Raw genomic sequence first — 23,278 nt, 5'->3', positions numbered from 1 at the left:
GGGGGGCGGGGCGCGGGGATGGGAAACCATATGAGATTTCAGGCATTGGACCTGTGTCAGCCGTGGCCAGAGCAAACGCCCTGTCCACTGGGCTAACTCTCTGGCCCCTTGTCTTCTTAGCAGGACACCGGCTGTTGGATTGAGTGCCCCCCACGCACATCCAGGACCACCTCATCTTTACCAGCTCTCTCAGTAAAGACCCTCCATTCACATAAGGTCCCGGGATGAGGTTTCCAGGAGGATTTTCACTTGAGAGGGGCCATTTATTTCCTAGCGAACTCCTGGGAGTTGTTGCCATCCTCAGTTCACAGATGAGACCCCCTGAGAATCGGTCAAGGGGGGAGTGTCCCCGGTGTCGGTGCCGGAGGACTCATGCTTGGCTTTTTCTCAAGGCTCATGGTCTTCCTCCTGGACCACTGAACCACATGTAAATAAATAGAGAATAAAATATGAGTCTGTAAAAAAACCCCACCGCGGCCAAGCGAGCGGTCAGCCACTAGATCAAAGGGGACCTCTGGAGGGTAAACAGGATGGAGCAGGGTCGGTGTCCGTGAAGAGGACCCCCTTTCTTGTTGTTGGTTCTCAGACGTTATCCTGTTTCCATGCTCCACCCCCAAGTGCTCCCTCCGGCAGTCCCAGGGGCCGTCAGTGAGATTCCCTCACAAACGAGACCCGAGGCAGAGGTCAGCTCCGTGGACATTAGCAAAAGGAAGGAGAGCATTTCTCTACGCCCTCCCCCCCAGCCCCCCCCCCCGTCCGCCTGCACCCCATCTTGCTGCTGGCGTATGCTTATCACGTATCCCCTTGGTGGATGGAGAAATTCCACGCTTTCCTTCTCCTGCAGAGGTTCCTTCCTGGCATTCAAAGCTACAAAAGCAGTGAACGGAAGCAGGTGACTGGCCCTCAGCTGCCCCCAGAGCCCGACGGCCCGAACTTTTTCCCAGAATGTGCTCGAAGCGTGGCTGACCTGGAGGGCACCGTGGGGAGCAGCTACGCGGGAGGCAGGAAAGGGTGGTTCCGTGGGCTCCTTCTGGAACTGGCTGAGGCCTGGCAGAATCCGACGCAGGAGCAGAACCTCCCTGTCAGGGGCGAGCTGCCCTTGGTGTCAAACCACAAACACACGAGAAGACCCTTCTTATTTCGCATCGCCCGTGGCATGCATTTGCTTCTCGGGGTAAGAGGAAGAGACAGTGTCGTCTCTCTTACGGGATAGCCCATCACGCTACCCCCAGCATCCCACCCTTCATCAGATCAGCTCCCTGGCACATGTCCACTCAGTCCTGATGAGAACTCTCAGACTGACTGATGGGGCTCTCCTGGGCTTTCTCTCTTCCTGCCGGGGTATGCCAGAGTGAGGTGGCTCAGAGGTCTGCTTGCTACCCGGCCGGGCTTCAGACATGGTATTCTGCTTTCAGAGAATCACGGGAGCCTGCGTGGATTGGGTCCCACAGCAGCAGTCCACGCTAACACTGATGATGAGGCCTGTTGTGTGGATGGGGGGGCTAGTCTTTTCCAGGAAGAGCCCATCTTTTCCCTCTTGATATGTGGTGGGTAGATGCTTGTTATCAAGTCTTCCAGGTTCGTTGTGTATCTCATGTGTTTAATCATGGTTTTGTGTTGAGATCATACCCGACAGTGTTTAGGGGACCATGTGGTGTCAGGGATCCGACCTGGGCCTCCTGCATGCAATGCCTCATTCCTGGCCTTGGAGCTCTCTCACAAGCCCGTCAGCTGTGTCCTTGGAAAATGCACCTCCTGAGTGTTAAGTTTTCTTCTCCAGAATTGCAGGTCCTGTCTACGAAAAGTTACTGTGTCATACTTCTGGCCTCGAGCTAGACAGAACTCAGTTGGGTGATGAAAAGGTTTAGATTTAGTCCCTTGGAGTCGGCAAGTCCCGGCCTGAGGATGGGGAATGGGGTGTCTGAAGGGAAGGGATCTTCACAGGAGACTGGTCCCTGGGTGCTGGGGTCTGTACCGCCTCAGTGCAGTTACTGTCCCCCCACCCCCAGCGTCGCAGCATTCACTTTGTATATCAGTAGGAGAGGCAATGCCCTTGCCTATGGAAGGTTACATGAGGCAAGACTAAAACAGATTTTTAAAACTACCCAAAGGGGGCCAGCGTGATAGTACAGTGGGTAGGGCATTGGCTAACATAGTGCTAACACGGCTCAATCCCCAGCGTCCCATATAGTCCTCCAAATGCCACTGGGAGGAGTTCCTGAATGCAGAGCCAGGAGTAATCCTGAGCATCCCTGGGTGTGACCCCCCCCCAATTTTTTTTAAAGGTTTGGGAGGGGGCAGAGTTTATGAAGCAGGTAGGACATTTGCCTTGCATGTGGCCGACTCAGGTTTGATCCCCAGCATCCCATATGGTCCCCCAAGCACCCCCAGGAGTAATTCCTAAGTGCAGAGCCAGGAGTAACCCCAGGTCACTGGTGTGACCCCAAAAGAAAAACAATAATAAAATTACCAAAAGCTTGGGAATATTTTGCTGGGACAAACTGAAAAACCAAAACAAAACAAAACAGTGATTTAAATTCACTGAGTCCCCGTTTGTGGTTTCTGTGTTCACCTTTGTCTTCTTTTTTTTTTTTTTTTGCTTTTTGGGTCACACCCGGCAATGCACAGGGGGCATTCCTGGCTCATGCACTCAGGAATTACCCCTGGCGATGCTGAGGGGACCATATGGGATGATGGGATTCGAACCCGGGTCGGCCGCGTGCAAGGCAAACGCCCTACCCGCTGTGCTATCACTCCAGCCCCACCTTTGTCTTCTTTAAGAGGATGAGGAGGTTGCTAACTGGACCGATCTGCACGTTCAAGTTGAGAAAAGGAGGTGGGGGCATTACTATGGGACAAGTCAGCCGCCAATTGTGTTCTCATCTAACCAGGCCTTTGGAAATTTTTCAACGGAGTCATCCCATAGCATATCCTGCCTACGACATCGTTCTTGAATTTCTATGACATCTGACTCCCAAAGAAAAATTTGGTTACTCACAGAGTATTTCATAACTTTGCTGGGAATAGGCAGCCCAATGGAAGGAAAATGTCTTAGGTCCACTAGGTAATTAGTTACTTATTAGTGATGGGAAAGGAAGATTATACAGTGCAGCAAGGGGGGTAAGTCACACAGTGAAGTAAAAATCTGAGCCTAAGATGTTGATCTTTTTTAGCCAAAAAGTATAGCTTCTTCGGGAGAAAGCTATGCCTTTCGTTTTTTGTTATTTTCTTTCCTTGGAGGGGCCACATGCAGCCATGCTTGGGGACAATTCCTGGTTCTGCGCTCAGGAGTGACTCTAAGCAGTTCTTGGGGGACTGTGTATCATGTTAGGGATTCAGGCTGGGTCAGCTGTATACAAGGCAAGGATCTTACCTCTTGTACTGTCCCTTAGACCCCACAAGGCTTTGCTTCCCCCCACACTTGATTATCATAGCTGAAGACCCCCAACTCTTATTATATAGACAGAAAACAGAATTAAGAGCTATTGGAGCTCCCTACTAAATTTATAAACTATGAAATATTTTTTTTAAAAAAGAGTATGTGCATTTAAAAACTGAAATTTGGGGCTGGCAATGACAGTACAACGGGTAAGGTGCTTTCCTTGCAAGTGACCCACCTGGGCTCAATCCCAGACACCCCATGTGGTTCCCCAACACCACCAGGAGTAACCAGTGAGAGCAGGTCCAGGGGTGAGCCCTGAGAACTGCTGAGTGTGGCCCCCGAACCAAACCAAACCCTAAAATGCATGACTTATTTATTGATGCATAATTAGTTTCAAATACTACTTTTCTTTTTTTTGCTTTTTGGGTCACACCTGGCGATGCACAGGGGTTACTCCTGGCTCTGCACTCAAGAATTACCCCTGGCCGTTCTCAGGGGACCATATGGGGTGCTGGGATTTGAACCTGGGTTGGCCGCGTGCAAGGCAAACGCCCTACCCGCTGTGCTATCTCTCCAGCCCCTCAAATACTACTTTTCTAATTACAAAAATAAGTTACTCGTAGTACAGGTTTTTATAAAATAAAAAATTACAGATCCCATTTTTATCTTCTTATTCTTCCTTCAATGTTGAGATTCTTTTATTCTCCAAGGTTAACTATGGTTAATATATTGATTTCATTCTTTCAAGTAATATAAATATACCTGATATCCTGGTATCCTTGGTGTTTAGACAGCAGTTAAACTGGACACCTACCTCCCAGTCTGGGTTCCACGTTTTCTTTCAGCTCTTACATACTTATCACCATTTTTATGTATTTGACTCTTTCACAAATTTATATATTTACATGTTGAAATTTTTGTAAGTGCAGAGAAGGATTTAGTGAAGGTGACTAGCTTAGGTGTCTAACCTCACCTCCGTATTCCAGGGAAAACCTTATTGTCGACAATTTCTCATGTATCTTTCTAGGATAGTCTTTGTATATAAAAGGATTACATGGAAATTAGATATATGTGAGATTATATGTTCACATCCTTTTTTTCTGTTTGTTTGTTAACCATAAAGGTCTATATTAGAGACACTGTAGCACTGTTGTCCCATTGTTCATTGATTTGCTCGAGCAGGCACCAGTAATGTCTCCATTGTGAGACTTGTTACTGTTTTTGGCATATCGAATACGCCACGGGTATCATAGGCATTGTAAATATTTTCTCATTTTTCTTTCTATTTTAGCCACTCACTGTTTTTGTTTGTTTGGGGGCCGCACCCAGTGATGCTCAGTGGTTACTGCTTGCTTGCTCTGCACTCAGAAATCACTGCTGGGGGATTTGGGCGCCTTATGCAGAGCCAGGATTTGAACCCAGGTCAGCTGCATGCAAGGCAGCACTTTAACACTGTTCTGTTGCTCTGGCCCAACTTTCGCCACCTTTCATTGAGTCTCTTTCTGTAAAGCCTCACCCTGAGCACCAGTGTTCCCTCTAAGCTCCCTAGCATCTTGTACCCATTTTACAAAGAACAGGGGCCCTGCAATGTTGGATAGAAAACCCACTGTTTCCCAAACTCATACATGTCCGAGTGTCCTTCTTAACTCCCCTGCTCTGTAGCTGTGGGGGGTGGGGAGGTGGGGGAGGGCTTTGGGGTCTTGAGTTTCCTGTTCCTGTCTCAGCAGTCTCCCCTCACTGAATTAAGGCTCGCTTCTGTCTGCCCTGTTTCCCACACTTCCCTCCAGTTAGGAATTTCTTTGGGTAAATAAACGCCTACTTTAGATGGTAAATATTCCCACGTAGTTCATCCCTGAGGTGTAAATTGTGTTGAGGGACCTGGAACTCCATGTTGAGAGGCAGAGTCTAGGGCATGGCGGAGGAGTGGAAGGGGGAGGAGTGGAAGGGGGGCTGAGTGAGGTGAGGTGGGGAGAGGGTGACCAGGAGCATTTGGAAAGAGTTTCTGCAGGAGCCCGGGCCCAGGCTTCCTTTGCTGTGAACCCTTGAGTTGGGGCCTTGGAACAGTTTAAAGCACCTCAGCCCTCCAGTTTTCCTCTCTTCCACTTCACTTGGAGAGTGGACACCCCACCCCCCACCCCTAGCCTCTAGCAATATATAGCAATATATATATTTGCAATTTGCAAATATAGGCTGCAGATCATCCCTACCATTTTGGTTTTGTAAGTGGGGGGGGGGTTAGAGGGGCACACCTGGTATGTACTGGGAGGGGAGGGGTCTCAGTGGTCTCTAAGGCTCGCACCTTAACCCTGGACTGTCTGTTCAGCCACAGGAAAGCTCCCCTCCTCCCTCCCCCCCCACCCAACTTTCTTTTGAGAGTAGGGATTGGGGCAAAGCACTGCTACACCCAGCAGTGCTCAGGGTCAGTCCTGGCCCTGTGATCAGGAGTGGCTCCTGGCAGTGCTGGGTGGTGATGCGGGATGCGGTGCAGGCTTTGTTGCGGGGTTTGAGCCAGGGTCATCGCCACTGCAGCGGTGCCCAAGACGGCCGCCTCCTCTCCTTCACTACCCCTCCGGCGCTGGGCCTGCCATTTTGAAACTGGCCTCCGTACATTGCCTACTTGCTCTCAAGTGCTCCTCGTGTCAGCGACTCCGTCTGGGCCCGTTTCTCCCACATGAAGATACAGGAAGGGTTACACTGAGCAGAACAAGCCCCCTGCGCTACAGGGCTGGGGGTCCAGCAAGGGGCCCGTCTCAGACAGAGCTGAGTTCCCATGGAATCCCGCCTGGCAGCGGTGCGCGTGGCCTCCCCTGCAGCTGTGATCTCTGTGTTGTGCATTTTGTTGCCGTTGTTGGTTTGGGGACTACACACCTGCCAGTGCACAGGGCTTGCTCCTGGCTCTGTGCTCAGGGATCACTCCTGGCGGGTGCTTAGGGGACTTTATGGGGTGCTGGGGATTGAACCTGGGTTGGCTGCATGTAAGGCCAGTGCCCTACCGGCTGTGCTATCTCTCCAGCCGCCCCTCTGCTGTCTCTCTCTCTCTCTCTCTCTCTCTCTCTCTCTCTCTCTCTCTCTCTCTCACTGTGCCCCCACCACTGGACTAGGAGTTCTCCAGATTGCTTCACCTCCAGAGTGCCGAGGGAAAGGATCATGGATGGCTGCCAGAGCCCACTCCGGACCCACTGCATGACGTGGGGGGGCTGGCTTGCCTTGGTATGGGGGGCGATACCTGCTTGCCTGGGCGCGAGGACTGGGGATCAGGCGTGTGTGTGTGCAAAAGCAGGCCCGTCCTGCAGGGGGCGCCACAGATGATTCTGGATGATGCTCCAAGAGCTGCAGGAGCCCCCAGTGGCCCTTGGCTTCCCAGCCCGCCCAGGAAGAAGTTCCACCGCTGAGAGAGGGGGCATGTGGAGGGGGAGGGACGCACAGCAGCAGGACCCTGTGCCGCCGAATTCTACTCTGCTGCTTCCTGTCCCAAGACCTGACTGGCCACATAGCTGTGGGGGGTGATGGTGGGGGCTGCACTTCTGTCCTGGGAGTCTCCTGGCTCTTCCGCTTCTGCCTCCACAGCTGCGTGGGAACCACTTTTCTGAGGGTCCCAACTGTGACTGTGCCACGGGATGGTTTTCTCAACAGCACCCCCTCTCTGTCGGCTGGGAGCGGGTGGGGCACATGCCTACCACGTGGGCAGAGGGATGCGTGTGCACGCATGCGTGCGCATCTGCGTGCAGGGAAGTGTCTGAGCACACAGGTGTGTGTGCACACGTGTCCGGCCTCTCCGTGCCGGACCCTGGAGCCCTCCCCCTGGCCCGACACAATCATTCTTGAAGAGCTCTCACAGTTTTTCTTTCTATGAACAGGAGAGATGGCACGCTCTCTTTGTTTCTGGGTTTTCCTCGAGGGGCGCTCTGACGGTGCTCAGGAGGTCATGCGGTGCCAGGCGCGTGCCCGTGGAGAGTCTGTGCTCTGCCCTAGAGAGGGGCCGCGGCCTGGGGCCTTACGGCTGTTGTTTCCCCACTGTCCTGCAGGACCCGGAGCGGCTGGTGTGATGCTGAGGTAGCCAGCCCCGGGGCCACTCCTGCCTCTTTGTTTGAAGGCGCCTCTTCTCAGAAGGCCCAGCCCTGGCCGGTCAGGCTTCCGTGAAGCAGTGTGTCCGCCGGTGCGGTTCCCCGCCTCATTTTACTCGAGACGGTGAAGTAGCATCTTGAGATGCCTTTGACTGCGCGGCAGAGCATTCCAATTATTCCAAAGGGCAGCATGAATTCAGAATTTCCAGAACGCTCCCTGGGGACTTAGTATCACTGTGTCCATCACTGAGAAACTCCCAGATGTGTTTTCAAGTCAATTTCTGCTTATTAAATAGGTCTCTCAGGGGTCAGCGGTGCTGGTCCACAGTAGAGTGCTTGCCTTGTGCGTGGAAGGCCCTGGGTTTGATCCTTAGCAGTGCAGAGAGGGGGAGGGAGAGGGAGAAGGAGGGAGGGAGGGAGGGAGGGAGGAAGGGGGAGAGAGAAGGAGGGATAGTGAGGGGAGGGAGGAATGAGCCCTTTGGATGTTGTAATGGGTTGTTAAGTCTAATTCCCTTTCAGCCTCCTTTTCAAAAGAGCCTCCTGGGTTTCCCCTGTTCTGATGAGTGTTTGGGGTGATTCCAGAGTCATTCCGACGGTGCTTCAGCCACAGGGCTACATTGCTCGGACGGACCCCAACCACTGGTCCTCAGGATCTCTCTGTGGCATTTATTTTCCTCTTCTTCTTTCCTTCTCTCTCCCTCCCCGCCTGGTTTGTTTTTGTTTTTGGCTTTTTGGGTCACACCCAGTGATGCTCAGGGGTTCCTTCTGGCTCTGCACTGAGGAATTAATCCTGGCGGTGCTCAGGGGACCATATGGGATGCCGGGGATTGAACCTGGGTCGGCCTCGTGCAAGGCAAACGCCCTACCCGCTGTGCTATCACTCCAGTCCCTCTCTTCAAGAATCTTTCTCTCTGAAGAAAATGTGCTTTCATGGTCCTGAATGGACCTGGAATTCTATCATTTTCTAGTCAGCTAGACTTTCATTTCTTTTAACAATACCTACTCCGAACTTTAAGATACACCAGGCATATAGGTCTGGAGGGATAGCACAGTGGGTAGGGCACTTGCCTTGCAGGCGGCTGACTTTGAAGTTAAACTAATCCCTGTCCCCCACTTTTCTCAGCTAACCCAAAGCTGGCCATTGAGGCAGGGTTGGGAGCCTGTTGGAGCCACCGGGCATGGTCTTACATCAGTACCCTCCCCTAGCTTTGTCTGTGGTACCCGCAGGGCTGGGGTGACCCTGTGAGAAAGGGTTTCGGGACTTGTGGGGAACATTTCATCCACTTAGGACAGGTGGAGCTGCATTTGTGTGGCCAAAGATTCTGGATGAACTTGGAGAAGGTGGAGCCCTGCCCACCAGATTGCTTGAAATGAGAGAATTCATCCCTCTTCTTCTGTTCCACTTGAGGATGGGATGTCATGGAATGTAACCAAGTGAAATAGATCATACAGAGACCAGGAGATAGCAGGAAGGGTGCGAGTGAGGGCTGGAGAGCAAGCAGTCGACCTGGGTTCAGTCCCTGGCACCACGTATGGTCCACTGAGGCGCACTGGGAGTGAGCCCTGAAGATCCCTGCCCGGAGTAAGCCCTGAGCACAATTGGGCGTGACCCCCAAACGAAACAAAAAGTGCTAGTGAGATAGTACAAAGTAAAACAAACAAACAAAAAACATGGGGTGGGAGCAGTGGCCGGAGGGGCTGGTGTACACGCAGGCTGTTTAATCCAGCCCTCCAGACACTGTTTCAGTGATTCCCAAGCACTGAGGCAGGAGTAGCCCCATGGCACCTCAAGGTGTGGCCACAAAAAAAAAAAAAAAGGTGTTTGTTCCCAGTAAGATTATACGAATATTTCTAGGAAGAAGACTAAGAGGAATGCAGTAAATCAACTTCCTATGAGTGGAGGATGAATAACTTCTGCTTTTTCAACTTCCCTGCCAAACTTTTTGAATTTCCTTTTTCTTTTCTTTTCTTTTCCTTTTTTTGGCTTTTTTTGTCATACCCACGCCGTGCTCAGGAGTTACTCCTGGCGGTGCTGGGGGCGGGGGGGCAGGGAACCATAAGGGATGCCAGGGATTGAACCCGAGTCAGCTTTGTGCAAGGCAAACACCCTAACCCACTGTACTATTGCTCAGGACCACTTCCAAATTTTCTGCATTGAACACACACACACACACACACACACACACACACACACACACACACACACACACACACACACACACACACAATCACTCACTCACTCACTCCTGAAGTCTTAAATGGAGCTGACTTCAGGCTCTTTCGGGCCTTTTTCATTCCCTCAGCATCACTTGGGATTCATTCCAGGCTTGCCCAAGGTCCACCTCTGACTTCCAGTCACTATGGGACCCCCCCAGCTCCACCCCCCCCTTACTCTCTCTGCAGGGCGGGGGGGGGGGGTAGAGGGGGGAGCAGAGGTCCTCCGGAGCCGCCCCTTCCTGTTGGGTCCCTCCAGCTCCGGCGCCCAGGGAGGGGCCAGGCCTCTTTGAAGGGGGTTAAAGTCCTTCTTTGTGTGAATGGCCTTTTAGGGAGCCGAGGGAGGGCCGGCTGTGACATCACGCCCTTCAGTCAGGAGGCCCGGGAGGAATTTGTCCCGCCTGAGCCAGTGCGCAGGAATCTGTCTGGAAGGAGGCAATTCTGACGGGCCGGGGTGAGGCGCACGCACGCACGCGGGGCAGGGTAAGCCGGGGCCGCTGACCTCCCTCCCTCGCCGGCCTTGGCTGGCTCGGCGGAGAGGAGGGGGTTCCTTTGGGAGGCCGGGGCGGGAGGAGGGCAGCCGTGCTGAGCCGGGGATCCCTCTGGAGGAAGAGCGGGCAGCTGGAGCCCTGCCTGGCTCTTGGCAGATCCTGTCAAACTCGCACAGGAAAGGGCAGAGAGGAAGTCGCCGGCTCTGAGCCCAGAGGCAGGAGTCTCCCCCAGAGAGAGAGAGAGAGAGAGAGAGAGAGCCTTGGAGCTGTCTTAGAGAGAGGGCTGGGCTGGGGGCTGTCCCTTGCCCAGAGGGGGACTCGGGGACCAGGGGTTCTGGTGTGAAAAGGCTTCCTTGGGGACGAGGGGTGCAGCCTGCTCAGGCTTACTCAGCCAACGCTCTTACAGACGGACTTGGGGGCATCCCAGGGACCCGGCGTTCTGTCCCTTGGCGTCCCCGGGAGATGGGAGGAGAACGCTCGCCCGCGCTGTCTGTGCACAGAGGGTTAATCTCCCAAGCATCTGGCACCGTTTCCTCTTCCCCTGGCTCTGGGCCCAAGCAGAGTGGATTTCCTTCAGGCCCACGGTGCTGGTGCTCACTTTTGCTCACGGCCCTGCCAACTTCTGGTGGGCCCAGCGCGAGCCCGAGATCCCCGAACGGTCTTAAAGCCCAGAGGGACGACACAGCGAGGCTCTAAGGGAGGCAAGCCAGGCCTGCCTTCAGCAGAAGCTGCCCCACCCCCGGGCAGTCCCGTCCACCGGCGCTCCAGTGAGTGCCCTCTGCGGCCACCCTCCCTCTTCAGCCAGTGGGGACAGCCCGGCACGGCTTGGCCTCCTGGGTGGGGGGTGTTCTGGGGTCAAAAGCCTGGGTAAAAGCGCACAGGGCACACGCAAGACCCCGCTTGGTGGGAGCTGGGGGGGAGAAACATCTCTCAGTGACGGGATGTCCTGAAACCTCCCGGCTCTGCGCAGTCCCGCCTGCGGGGGAGCGGAGCTCCGAGGTGATGGAAAGAAACCGGCCTTTCACTGGGCAGGGCAGAGGAGGAGGGCGCGGCTTCCTCCTCCCCTCCTTGCCGCCGCCACGCCCCGCACACGCCAGCTTCACTCACGTCCCCGGCAAGCCCAAATTGTAAACGTGTTTGTCAGGGGACACCTTGACGTGTTCCAGATGTGCAGCCTGTCCCGTGAGCGGGTGACTGTTTGACGGAGACTCTGCTTGGTGACAGATGGGCCGCGTTGCTCCGCCAGGGGCGAGGGCTGAGACGTAGATGAGCCTCTTTCCTGTGCCCGGGGCCTCTGTGTCTTCGGGCCTGCACCCGAGGGGGTCGCTGTGTGGGTCAGGAGCCCCAGCGGCCTGGGAAAGGAAGGCTGGGTCTGTGGTAGTAAGGAACCTTTTCAGACCCCTTGGTTGGCATCGTCTCCCGGCAGGAAGGCTGGGGGAGGGGAGGTGGGCGATGTTAGCATCAGCCCCGTGCTCCGTGTCTACCTCAGTCAGGCCTCCCGTAGAGTGGTGTGTCTCCCCCTTGCCCCCCCACAGCTTCCTGTCTCTCCTCAGCTAGGAGCAGGTCCCTGGTCTCCTGGGGGAGTGGCTTAAGCCTCTTCCCATGGCCACCACAGGCCTCTGGCTCTGCAGACCCAGAAGCAGCGGGCAAGGAGAAGCGGCCTGGGCTGAACCGTGGCTCAGGTCGTCACTGGGGCTGTTCCCTGACGACGCTTCCTGGCCCCGAGGACGCAAGCCTTGCTCAGCCTTGGCTGCTCTGGCTCCCCCTGCCTTCTGAGGGCTGGGTGAATAGACCTCCCATGCAGCGACCCTGGGCCTGTCCCTGGGCTGTCACCAGCAAATTAAGGGAGGGGAATGGGCCAGCGGGGAGAAACTCCGGGACTCTGCCCGGCTTCCCTGCCCCCTTGCTCGGCCAGGTTTGCCCTGGCTGTCGGGCTCGCCCCCTCGACCCCGCCTTTGCTCCTCTCTGGGCTCCCGTTTTCATGGTGCGCCGCCTCCCATGGCCCCGGGAAACCTGGCTGGTCACTCTGCAGATCTCAGGGACAACTTGTCCTCCGGGGAATGCGCGGTGACCTCTTTCTCAGCCACGTTCCTCTCGCACACTCCTCAGGTTCACTGGGATTGGGAGTCAGACTCCCCCAGGCCTCCTGACCAGACCTCCCAGGGGTGTGTGTGTGGGGGCGGGGGGTTGTTGAGCTCCTCCACGTTTGATTCTTCCATCCATTTGCCACCGTGCCCTGCCCGTGTGTGTACCGAGGCAGAGCCCCTCAATCTGTCCCGGGGCAGCCTCACAACCCCTGGAGCCAGTTCTTGGTCAGGACCAGGATCACGGTCCTCCCCCCCCACCCCCCACACAACCCCCGTCCTGTCCTAACACCACAAGAAAGAGAAGGTGGGAAGGAGGGAAACTCCCCACCCCCACCCTTCACCCCCGAGCTGCTCTCAGCTCTCTCCCAGCTATGAGGAAGTTGAAGTTCATTGCCAGGTATCTGTTCCTCAGCCTAAAGTGAGCCTGTACTTTGCATGGAACTTACCAAAAAATAACTGGATTAAAGGATCAGGTCACCTATTACCTGGGGGACAGGGTTTCTAATTTAAATATCTCAGCTTTAGTGGCGAGCGTGCTGGCTGAAGGAGGGGTGCCGTGTGCCAGATGTGGGTCACACGGTGAAGGCAGTGGCCATCGTGGTGGCCAGGAGGCCGGCACGTGGGTGAGGGTGGTAGCAAATCAGGGAGCCCAGTGGGCAGGGACAGTGAATGGAAGTGACAGTGTTTTTATCCTGAGAGCGGAGAGCACTTCTCTAGGGTCCTCCTGGGGCCAGCCAGAACAGCTGGGGGGAGTGGGCCTCCCTTGGTTCATTCTGTTGGAAAGGCCCCTCCTGTGTGCCCTGAGCCCTGCAAACACTCAGGGCCTTGGGGAATCTTGTGTGTGGTCCTGTGTGTTTTTTGTTTGCTTGTTCTTTTTTTCTTTTCTTTTCTTTTTTTGGCACACCAGGTGATGCTCAGGGGTTGCTCCTGCCTCTACACTCAGGAGCTAACTCCTGGCGGTGCTCTAGGGACCATACGGGATGTTGGGGATTAAACCTGAGTCTACCATGTGCAGGGCAGATGCCCTACCTGCTGTACGATTGCTCTGTGGTCCAACTCTGAAACTGCTTTGGGACTCTGGCCCCAGGGAGCTGGTTTCCCACTGAGTCTGGGACAGTGACTGGGCAGTGGCAGTGTCCGTGTTTGCCTCTAATGCTGTTAAAGAGAACTTCCAGCCCCGAGACTGAGCGGCAGTCGGCACCCTTGTTTCAAGCATTACTGTGTGCTGTGGCAGTGATTGTATCTCTCTGGCTCTCTGGCTAACATTGCCGTTGAAGGATCTGATGGTGGGGGAAAATGAGGGGACACTAGGAGTTGCCTTGTCGTGAGCCCTTTTTCCTTCCATCATATACTGATTCCTTTTCTTCTCAAAATCAAATCTTTACTATCACCGCCTGCTCCATTGGCAAAAAGAGCTAATATGTTCCTGGAGAGAAATCCTATGTGGGTCCTGTATACTTAAGTGTAAAATTGCTTAAGAGAGATGCAATTTAGGCTGTAGAGCTAGTCCAGGGGTCAGGCCAGGAGTAAGCCCTGGACATGGCTGGGTGTAGCTTACCTTGCCCCCAGCCCTACCCGCCACAAAATGTAAAGACTTTAGAGATGCTGTGATGAACCCTGTTTATAAAGGAGGTGGATGCCCAGGGCAGTTCCGTTACTGTCTTGAATAGGGTGTGGCAGAACATCTGCAGGATTTGAGTCGCTAGGCTGTATGAATTTACTTTGCAACTATATTTTTTTATGCACTTTAAGATAAATAATGGATGCTTTAGCCCGAGAATAGATGACTGGTTAAAGAAACTTTGGTACATCTACATAATGGAATATTATGCAGCTGTCAGAAGAGACAAAGTCATGAACTTTGCATATACGTGGATCAAGATGGAAAGTATCATGCTAAGTGAAATGAGCCAGAAAGAGAGAGACAGACATAGAAGAATTGCACTCATCTGCGGAATATAAAACAACAGAATGGGAGACCAACACCCAAAAATAGTAGAAATAAGTACCAGATTTGCTCCATGGCTTGGAAGCTGGCCTCACATGCTGGGGGGAAAGGCAGTTCAGATAGAGAAGGGAACACCAAGTAAAATGTGCTGGGAGGACCCGCTAGGGATGGGAGAGGGATGGGAGAGGCGTGCTCAAAGCAGACAATAGACTGAACACAATGGCCACCCAATACCTCCATTGCTTACCACAACACCGAAAAGGAGAGAGAAAACAAAAGGGAATGCCCTGCCATAGAGGCGGGGTGGGGGGGATGGGGAGGGGGATGATGGGGTCATCACTGGAGAATGGGCACTGGTGGAGGGATGGGTACTCAAGCTGTGTGTGACTGAAACACAAGCACGAGAATATGTAATTCTGTATCTGTACCCTCACGGTAATTCATTAAAAAAAAAAAAAGGATGCTTGAGACACAGCATGCTACCAAGGTCATAAATAAAGCAAATCTAAGACCAAATTCTGATACTCACATAGGCATTTATTTTAAAAAGATTTAATAAACTGGGTATAAGCCTTTATTTGTAAACTTAGAAGTCTCCGTTCTCTAAGGTTTGGGATGTTTTGACCCCACCTGATATGAAGAAGACAGATGTGGAGGCTTTGCAAAGGCTGGAAGGGTCCTGTTTTCCCACAGCAGGTGTTTAGCCTCTGAAGTCCTCTGAATCCAAGGCTGGGACAGGTGCCCCACCTCCCAAGGCCCCAGGGAACCAGGCTGGTCACTCTGCACTTCTCCGTTCTACCTCATTCTCATTCTCCAAGCACCATCCCCCAGGGTGGACCTGCGCCAGTTCCCACACTGTTACTCTGTCCAGTTGGTGAAAGGGTGGGGAATAGCTCTCCTCCACACAGGTCAGCACGCCCAGTTCCACTGAGTTCTCGCATTCCTTATTCTAATAGGCCAGCCAGGAATTTCATGGAGGAAAACCCATTTCTTACCTTCATGAAGCCAATTAGCAAAACCTCGGGGAGGCTGTGGGAATTAAAAGAGAGCCAAGTGGCAGGAGGAGGGAAGGCCCCTACGGAGCCAAGGGATTTCTAATTAGGTCCTGGTTGACTAGTCAAGAGTTTGGAGATGGAGAGGGTGATGGTCTGCCCCCTTGGAACGCAACCTAAGCTGATCTCAGACACAGACTGTATGAGCTCATCTCTGTTGAAGTATTTTATTTGGTATTGAACTGTGTGTTAAACGAGTGACTTTCTGCAGTACTATCTCTCCAACCCTGCTGAAAGTTTTTTGATTGTGTGAGTGTGAATTTTATTTTGTTTTGTTTTTGTTTGGAGGCCACACTTGGCAGTCACTTGGGTTACTCCTGGCTCAGCACTCCGGAATCTTGGTGACGATGCTTGGGAAATCATATGGGATGCCAGGGATCAAACCCGGGTTGGCCGGGCAAGGCAGGTGCCCTCCCTGCTGTACTCTGTCTCCAGTCCCCTGTTGAAGTATTTAATATGATTGGTAGCCATACTATCCAGCTATTAGTTCATCTGATAGACCAGTTGGCCTGCCCACGCTCTGTGCCATAATATTAGAGCTCCCCCTGGCGGGCTAGCTGGGACAATCCAGCGACCTCCCTGAAGTACCCCTCTAGCATGGTTTTATCTCTGATCTTGGTGGTTCTTTCTGTCTTCCTGGTTTAGGGTCAGATTTGTCCCGTCCCCCTCCCCCCCACATTGAGATGTAGTTTATTTCAGAAATAACTTTCCAGTTCATTTAACAAAAGTGCGTTTTATCTGAATCTGGAAATCAAGTTCACTTGATCTGTAATTTGGAGAAAACTGGTCTTATTTTCAAAGGGAGCAATAAATAGATGTATTAGTTTAAACAAGACATCATTTAATGATAGTCAGCCCAGACTTCTGAGAAATCTGGATGGGGGATCTCGAGCCCATTTCCAGGAACCTGGTCTAGTTGCTGGGTGACTTGATCCACAGGCCCTCCTGCACCAAGGTGAATTGATTCTTCCTGCTGAGAATGGAGCTCCAAGATGTACCCTGGTGTAGTCATCGTTGCTTACCTTTTCCAAAGCTCAGGATCTGTGGTCCATGATTGTAAACCAGCAATGCAGAGCTGCTTGTCAGTCAGATGCTCCCTGAAGTAAATAGACTTAAGGGTCAGGAAAAAGTTGCAGACTTTATGGAAAGCAGAGGGCACTATCCCCACGTAATTAACAGGAAAGAGTGTCTCTTTCTTGTCTATACCCTGGTGTCGTAAGTCTTTAAAAGAAAAAAGTGTTAGAAAAGAGTTATCTCCAATAACACCAGGACCCCAAGTTTTGACTTTTTACCAGTAATTAGCATTTTAATCTCTCAGTTTGACCCATCGCAGAAGCTATAGCACAAACTCACCATTTCTTCATCAAAGCTAAAGGTAGTAGTTGTTGTTGTTGTTGTTGTTGTTACTGTTTTTTGGGGGAGGCGATTAGGTGGAGGTTGCACTGCAAAGATGTTGTGAAATGCTATTTTTTAAAAATTTGAATTGGAGCAGATGCTGTTAGTACAGAAAGTATGTGTTGGAAAGAATTGATAATAATTTTTAAGGTCCAAAACAACCATTCAAACTGGAAGGCATCTGCTCATCCAAATTCAGACCCTGAATTCCATTTGGAAGAAAGATACAGGGCTGGTAGGAGGAGCCACAAGGTGCTCTTGGGACGCGCTGTGGAGGTACTCCGCCCTCCCTCTCCGGTAGCAGCCTTAGCTGACTGAGCGAAAGTCACCAAAAGACACGGACCTCCTCGGCAGTACGGGTAATCCGACTTTAGTTCAGGAGAGAAGGTATCTCCTAAAACGTATTGCTGCTGCTAAACGTATTGCCGCTGTGGCTTTAGTGAATAAGCTTCCTACATGTCTAATGAATGGATTAATGACGAACTGAACGGTAGGATTTATGCCTTTAAGCGGCCTTTCATGTTATATAGTTCCCTCTTGACTCCCAGAGCAAGGTTTTAAGTTCTGGTAGTGCTGTGATGCTTTATTTTTATTTATTTATTTATCATTTTGCTTGTTTGTTTTAAGCCCAGCAGAGCTCTGGGCTTACTTCTGGGTCTGCATTCGGGGATCACTTTTGGAAGCGCTGAGGGACCATATGTGGTATTCTGGAGATTGAATCCTGGTTGGCAAACACCTTGGCCACTGAAATATCTCTCTAGCAGTGCCATGATTTTTTATTTTTTCTTGGTGGGTCACACCAGCAATGCACAGGGATTACTCCTGGCTCATGCACTCAGGAATCACTCCTGATGGTGCTCAGGGGACCATATGGGATGCTGGGAATCAAATCCGTGTCGGCCATGTGCAAGACAAACGCCCTACCCGCTGTGCTATTGCTCCAGCCCCTGTGCCATAATTCTTAACCATTGTTTAGTTTCAGAAACTTCCTACTATTTTTATGCCCGCCTACCTGCCCCTCAAAACACACATACATTTACACGGACGTACGCACACACGCAAACACACACACACACACACACACATAACACACCTGCCAATCCCCAAAAGCCAATGCCAAAAAAAAAAAGTTCTACTTACTCTTACAAAGAATTATCACGGTAAATAATTGGCCAAAAAAAACTGGCGGGCCGTTGGGAAGAGGGTGAGTATCCTGGGCAGTCCAGCTCTCACCTTCGCTGTACTGTGCGTCTCTTTTTGCTGTTCTGTTGATTTCAGTAATAGCTTTCTAGGGTGTGAGTGGATTGTGACCTAGGTTTACTCAAAGTTGAATGGTAGCCAACATGATTCAAATATTTAAATTTTCTCTAGTATCTGATGACATAGAAGTTGCTGACATTTGACTAAAAGTTTAGTTTGTGTTTTGAGACAAATATATCTCTTTGATATGTTCTGTTATAAGGATAAGAGAACCACAGGCTGAATATAAAGAAACAGAATGTGAGACTTACACCCAAATAGAGTAGAGATGAATACCAGGAGGGTTGCTCCACGGCTTGGAAGCGGGCCTCACATGCAGGGGGGAAAAGGCAGCTCAGATAGAGAAGGGACCACCAAGTGTGGGGTGCTTGGAGGGCCTGCTCGGGATGGGAGATGCGGGCTGAAAGTAGACTACAGACCTAATGATGGCAATTCAGTACCTCGACTGCAAACCACAGCACTCATAAGGAGAGAGAGAGACCTGCCACAGACCTGGAGTGGGGTGGGGGGGAGGGGATGGGAGTGGTGGAAGGGATACTGGGATCATTTGTGGTGGAAAATGGGCACTGGTGGAGGGATGGGTACTTGATCATTATAGGGTTGAAACATAAGCACGAAAGTTTGTAAGTCTGTAATTGTACCCCACGGTGATTCATTAAAAAAAATAAATTTTTTTAAAAAGAACCATAAGTTAATGATAATATAAGTAAAATTAAAATTAACCCACATTGTTAGCAACGATAAATCAAAATGGTATTAACTATTGGACTTTGATAAAGACTGGATCAGGGCTAGAAGGTCAGGGTCAGATAAATACCACAGAGCTTATCCTGCCTTGCATGAGGGATGGCCATGACGAAGAGGGAATTAAAGGAATATGCATTATTGTTACTCATTATTTATTAAGTCTGAAGGGGTATGTGGAAAAAGAAGAGTGAAGGAAGCCCCTAGTTCATGGATAAACTTGTAGTTCATGAGTTAAACGGGTGAGGGTTGTTCTGTGCTCTGACAGCATTGCAGAGTGCATAGGATGTAGGAATGAATTCCATTTATGAGCAAAGCCATTTTTGTTCATTTTCCTCAAAATGAATCCTCCCAGAATCATCAGAGCTTTGAAAATAGCTTAAAACATATATAAATGATAATCATACCAAATTGCAACTTCGCTTTCATGCTCTGTCAGTAATGCGAGGCACACACCAGATAAGGGAGACAAAGCTAGCCAAAGAGTTTGTACAGTCCTTGAGAGGAGCTCAATCAAACTCACAATTCACTGCCACATTATCGGAACTGAGCAAGACAGTTGGATTTTGGGGGTGGGGCTTGAGGAGATCACCATCAGAATTTCATAGAATGTCGTGTGACAGAATCACATGAAATTGATGACTGACAAAAATAGGATAGATTTAAAAAACATGAAAGATGTGGTTTTCTTACTTAATCACAAAACGGGGGTAATAACATCAAACATTTTAGGAACCAGAGGAGAGGTACTATTAACCACTAACCTTTCAAAGTCACCCAAATTCCACGAGAAGCAAGATTTTTTTCTTTTTTAAGTCAAAATTGGAAACACAGAGAGGGAAGTTTGTGCCTTTGGTCATGGTATTTGCGATGCACATGGTCAATCACAGCCATAGTAGAAAACACTGCAGCTTTTAAAAGCCATTGAAGGGATCTACTGTTGACCAGTATTCACTTTTGGAAAATTTCCCTCCCAAAAAGTCCTGTCTCCAAAATAATTGCATTATATCTGGCAAGAGACTCATAATATTTTCAGTATTTTTTCATGCAGTGGTCCTGCTTTTTTTTTTTTTTTTTTGCCACTTGCGATACAGTCTTCTTACATTTCTTAAATACGATGGAAGACTGGTACAGTTGCTATATAATCCCTTCCAGTTTAGAAGATACTTGAGCAATGATTTAGGATGATTTGAGCGTAATGTAATTTCAAATGTAAAAGTATTGAATTCTAAAAATCCAATACTAGCATTTATTGGAATTTCCCTGGATACCCTGTTAAACAAAATTAAAACCTATAAAATCAAGAAATTTTTGCACTATAATGAGAAGGAGGGAGGGAGGGGGAAGGGGAGGGAGAGAGGGACATGCCAAGGCAATAGGGAAGGTGTGAAAGACATGAACATGAACGTGAGACATTGGTGGAGAGCACTGGCACTAGGGGTGGATGTAGAGTTTGGACATTGTAGGTTTGAAACTTGAGTATCCACACTGTTTTAATTTGTTTGTTTGGGCACCAAGCCCAGGGGTGCTCAGGGCCCATGGCTGGCCTTGAGCCCAGAGATCACTCCTGGTGGTGGGATGCTGGGGGGGTGCTATATGGGGTGTTAGGGATCGAACCCGGGTCATCTGCTTGCAAAAGCAAGCACCCGACCCACTGTACTATCTCTGACCCTTTATGAAGCAGTTTGTACATCATGGTGCCTAATTGAAAAGAGAAAAGTTTATGCAGCATGCATACGTGAAGGATTTATTTTTATTTTTATTATTATTATTATTATGTTTTTTCTTTTTGAGTCACACCCAGCAATGCACAGGGGTCACTCTTGGCTCATGCACTCAGGAATCACCCCTGGCGGTGCTCAGGGGACCATATGGGATGCTGGGATTTGAACCCGGGTCGGCCGCGTGCAAGTGTGCTATCACTTCAGCCCCACATGAAGGATTTTTTAAAAAGAGAAATTTGCGTTTACTCGAATTGCATCATTGTTGCTTCCATTTTCATTCCAGTGAATTATGTGTTGGCAGCTTCTCGACTTGCGTATGGCAGGAAGATCTGGCATCTAACCCTTCGTTTTCCTTTTATTCTAGAAGCCTCCCCAGCTTTCCGAGGATGATCTCTGGCTGAAGAACGAGAGAGAGAACTGTAGTGCCCACTTCCTGGAGCCCGCTGCCAGCTCTCATCCCCCGGATCACAAAAACATGGAAATTGAGGTCTCTGTGGCAGAATGTAAGAGTGTTCCTGGAATCGCCTCCAGCCCACATCCCTTGGACCACGCCGCCCCCTTCTACTCGCCCCCCCACAATGGCCTCCTTTCGGATCACCATGAGTCTCTGGATAACGACGTGGCCAGAGAGATTCGCTATCTAGACGAGGTGCTAGAGGCCAACTGCTGTGATTCTGTCCTGGACGGAACTTACAACGGCACATCCTCCCCCGAGCCGGGAGCCACGGTCCTGGGGGACAGCCTCAGCCCCACCCCTCCCTCGGCCACGCCCCCAGATCCCACCACGAGACCCACCGGCCGACCCGTCCCACCCCACATTGAGCTCTGTCCAAGCGACCCTGACGCCATGGCCGAGGGGGGAAGAGAGAACGGCCACTCCCCTGCGCACCCCCGGGATCTGCTGGGGGACAGCCTGCAGCCCCCCGTGAGCCCCAGCTCCTCCACCAGCTCCCGGGGCTCCTCCCGGGACGGGGAGTTCACGCTCACCACGCTGAAGAAGGAAGCCAAGTTCGAGCTGCGCGCCTTCCACGAGGACAAGAAGCCCTCGAAGCTCTTCGAGGACGACGAGAGCAGCAAGGACCAGTACTGCGTGCGGAAGGTGAGGCCGTCCGAGGAGATGCTGGAGCTGGAGAAGGAGAGGCGGGAGCTCATCCGGAGCCAGGCCATGAAGAAGAACCCCGGCATCGCCGCCAAGTGGTGGAACCCACCGCAGGAGAAGACCCTGGAGGAGCAGCTGGACGAGGAGCACCTGGAGTCGCACAAGAAGTACAAGGAGCGCAAGGAGAAGCGGGCGCAGCAGGAGCAGCTGCTTTTGCAGCAGCAGCTGCAGCAGCAGCAGTTACAGCAGCAGCAGTTGCAGCAGCAGCAACAGTTACAACAACAGCAGCAACAGTTACAGCAGCAGCAGCAGCCTGCAGCCCCCGCGCTCACGGCTGAGAACGCCAAGGACATTGTCACCGAGCAGATTGATTTCTCTGCCGCCCGCAAGCAGTTCCAGCAGATGGAGAGTTCCCGGCCAGCCGTGGCCAAGGGCCAGAGCACCCCCAGGCTCTTCTCCATCAAGCCCTTCTACCGGCCCCTCAACTCCGACAAGCCGCTGACCCTCTCCAGACCCGCTTCTCTGGGGGGGCCTCCAGATGACAGTGCCGCGTCGGCAGGCAAGGGGCAGAAAGCCAGCGGTGGCCCGGAGAGCAAGCCTGCGGGGGGAGGCCAGGGCAGCCCTGCTCTGCCGGGGAAGGAGGCGCCCGCCCACGAGCCCGTCAGACCCCTCTCCAAGCCCTGGGCCGAGGACGGAGAGTTCACGAGCGCCCGAGCGGTCCTCACCGTGGTCAAGGACGAGGACCCGGGCCTTCTGGATCAGTTCTCCAAGTCGGTCAACGTCTCTTTGACCCCAGAGGAGCTGGACTCCGGCTTGGAGGAGTTGTCGGTGAGGTCCCAAGACACCACGGTCCTGGAGACCCTGTCCAACGATTTCAGCATGGACAACATCAGCGACAGCGGCGCCTCCAACGAGACCACCAACGCCCTGCAGGAGAACTCCCTGGCCGATTTTTCTCTGCCCCAGACTCCCCAGACCGACAACCCCTCCGAGGGCCGAGGGGAAGGCGTCTCCAAGTCCTTCAGCGATCACGGCTTCTCCTCCCCCTCTTCCACCCTGGGAGACTCCCCGTCCGTGGACGACCCCTTGGAGTATCAGGCGGGGCTCCTGGTGCAGAGTGCCATCCAGCAGGCTATCGCTGAGCAAGCCGATCGGGCCGATCGGGTCCAGACCCACGGGGGCGGAGGGCAGCCGCAGGAAGTCAGCCGGGAGGAAACGGGGGCCGCCAGCTCAGGGAAGCCTCAGGGCGTGTTCCAGCCCCCTCAGGTGTCCTCTCCGGTCCAGGAGAAAAGGGACGTCCTACCAAAGATCAAGCCCGCCGAGGACAGGGCGCCCCGGGAAAGGCGACTGTCCCAGCCTCTGCCCAGCGTCCCGCCCAGCGGCCCCATCGATATGGAGGAGACCCGGCCCGAGGGGGGCTATTTCAGCAAGTACTCGGAGGCCGCCGAGCTCCGGAGCACCGCCTCGCTCCTGGCCACCCAGGAGTCCGACGTGATGGTCGGGCCTTTCAAGCTGAGGTCGAGGAAGCAGCGGACTTTGTCCATGATCGAGGAAGAGATCCGCGCGGCGCAGGAAAGGGAAGAGGAGCTCAAGAAGCAGAGGCAGGTCCTGCAGAGCACCCAGAGCAGCAGCAGGGCGAAGAACGCCCTCTCCCTGCCCTCCCGGACCTCCTGCTACAAAACAGCCCCAGGTGAGTGAGGACACCCACGCTCCGGCTCTGCGCGGGGTCCAGTGGACACAGTGTTGGGGGGGTGGGGGGGGTGCGCCTGCTCTCTCCGGAGCTGGGAGACGCTGGCATGAGGATGGCCAGCAGTGATC

General features: G+C 52.3%; 1 protein-coding gene across 5 annotated transcripts in view; it reads left to right on the top strand.

The window, feature by feature from the left end:
- Positions 1 to 23,278, top strand: part of PALM2AKAP2 (PALM2 and AKAP2 fusion) — a 525,161-nt gene that overhangs the window by 469,392 nt on the left and 32,491 nt on the right. For 4 of the 5 annotated variants that reach the window (XM_055130289.1, XM_055130281.1, XM_055130274.1 and 1 more), the window contains one exon: positions 20,726 to 23,150. In XM_055130289.1, the coding sequence (XP_054986264.1) occupies positions 20,726 to 23,150 (2,425 nt within the window). Of the gene's footprint in view, positions 1 to 10,006; positions 10,144 to 20,725; positions 23,151 to 23,278 lie in introns of those variants that run through there. The other variant, XM_055130305.1, reaches the window with a different exon arrangement.

This window comes from Sorex araneus, chromosome 1 (genome assembly GCF_027595985.1).
Source record: "Sorex araneus isolate mSorAra2 chromosome 1, mSorAra2.pri, whole genome shotgun sequence".
NCBI lineage: Eukaryota > Metazoa > Chordata > Mammalia > Eulipotyphla > Soricidae > Sorex > Sorex araneus.
Note: the sequence above shows the minus strand (reverse complement) of the source record. Positions and strands in the feature narration are given on the sequence as shown.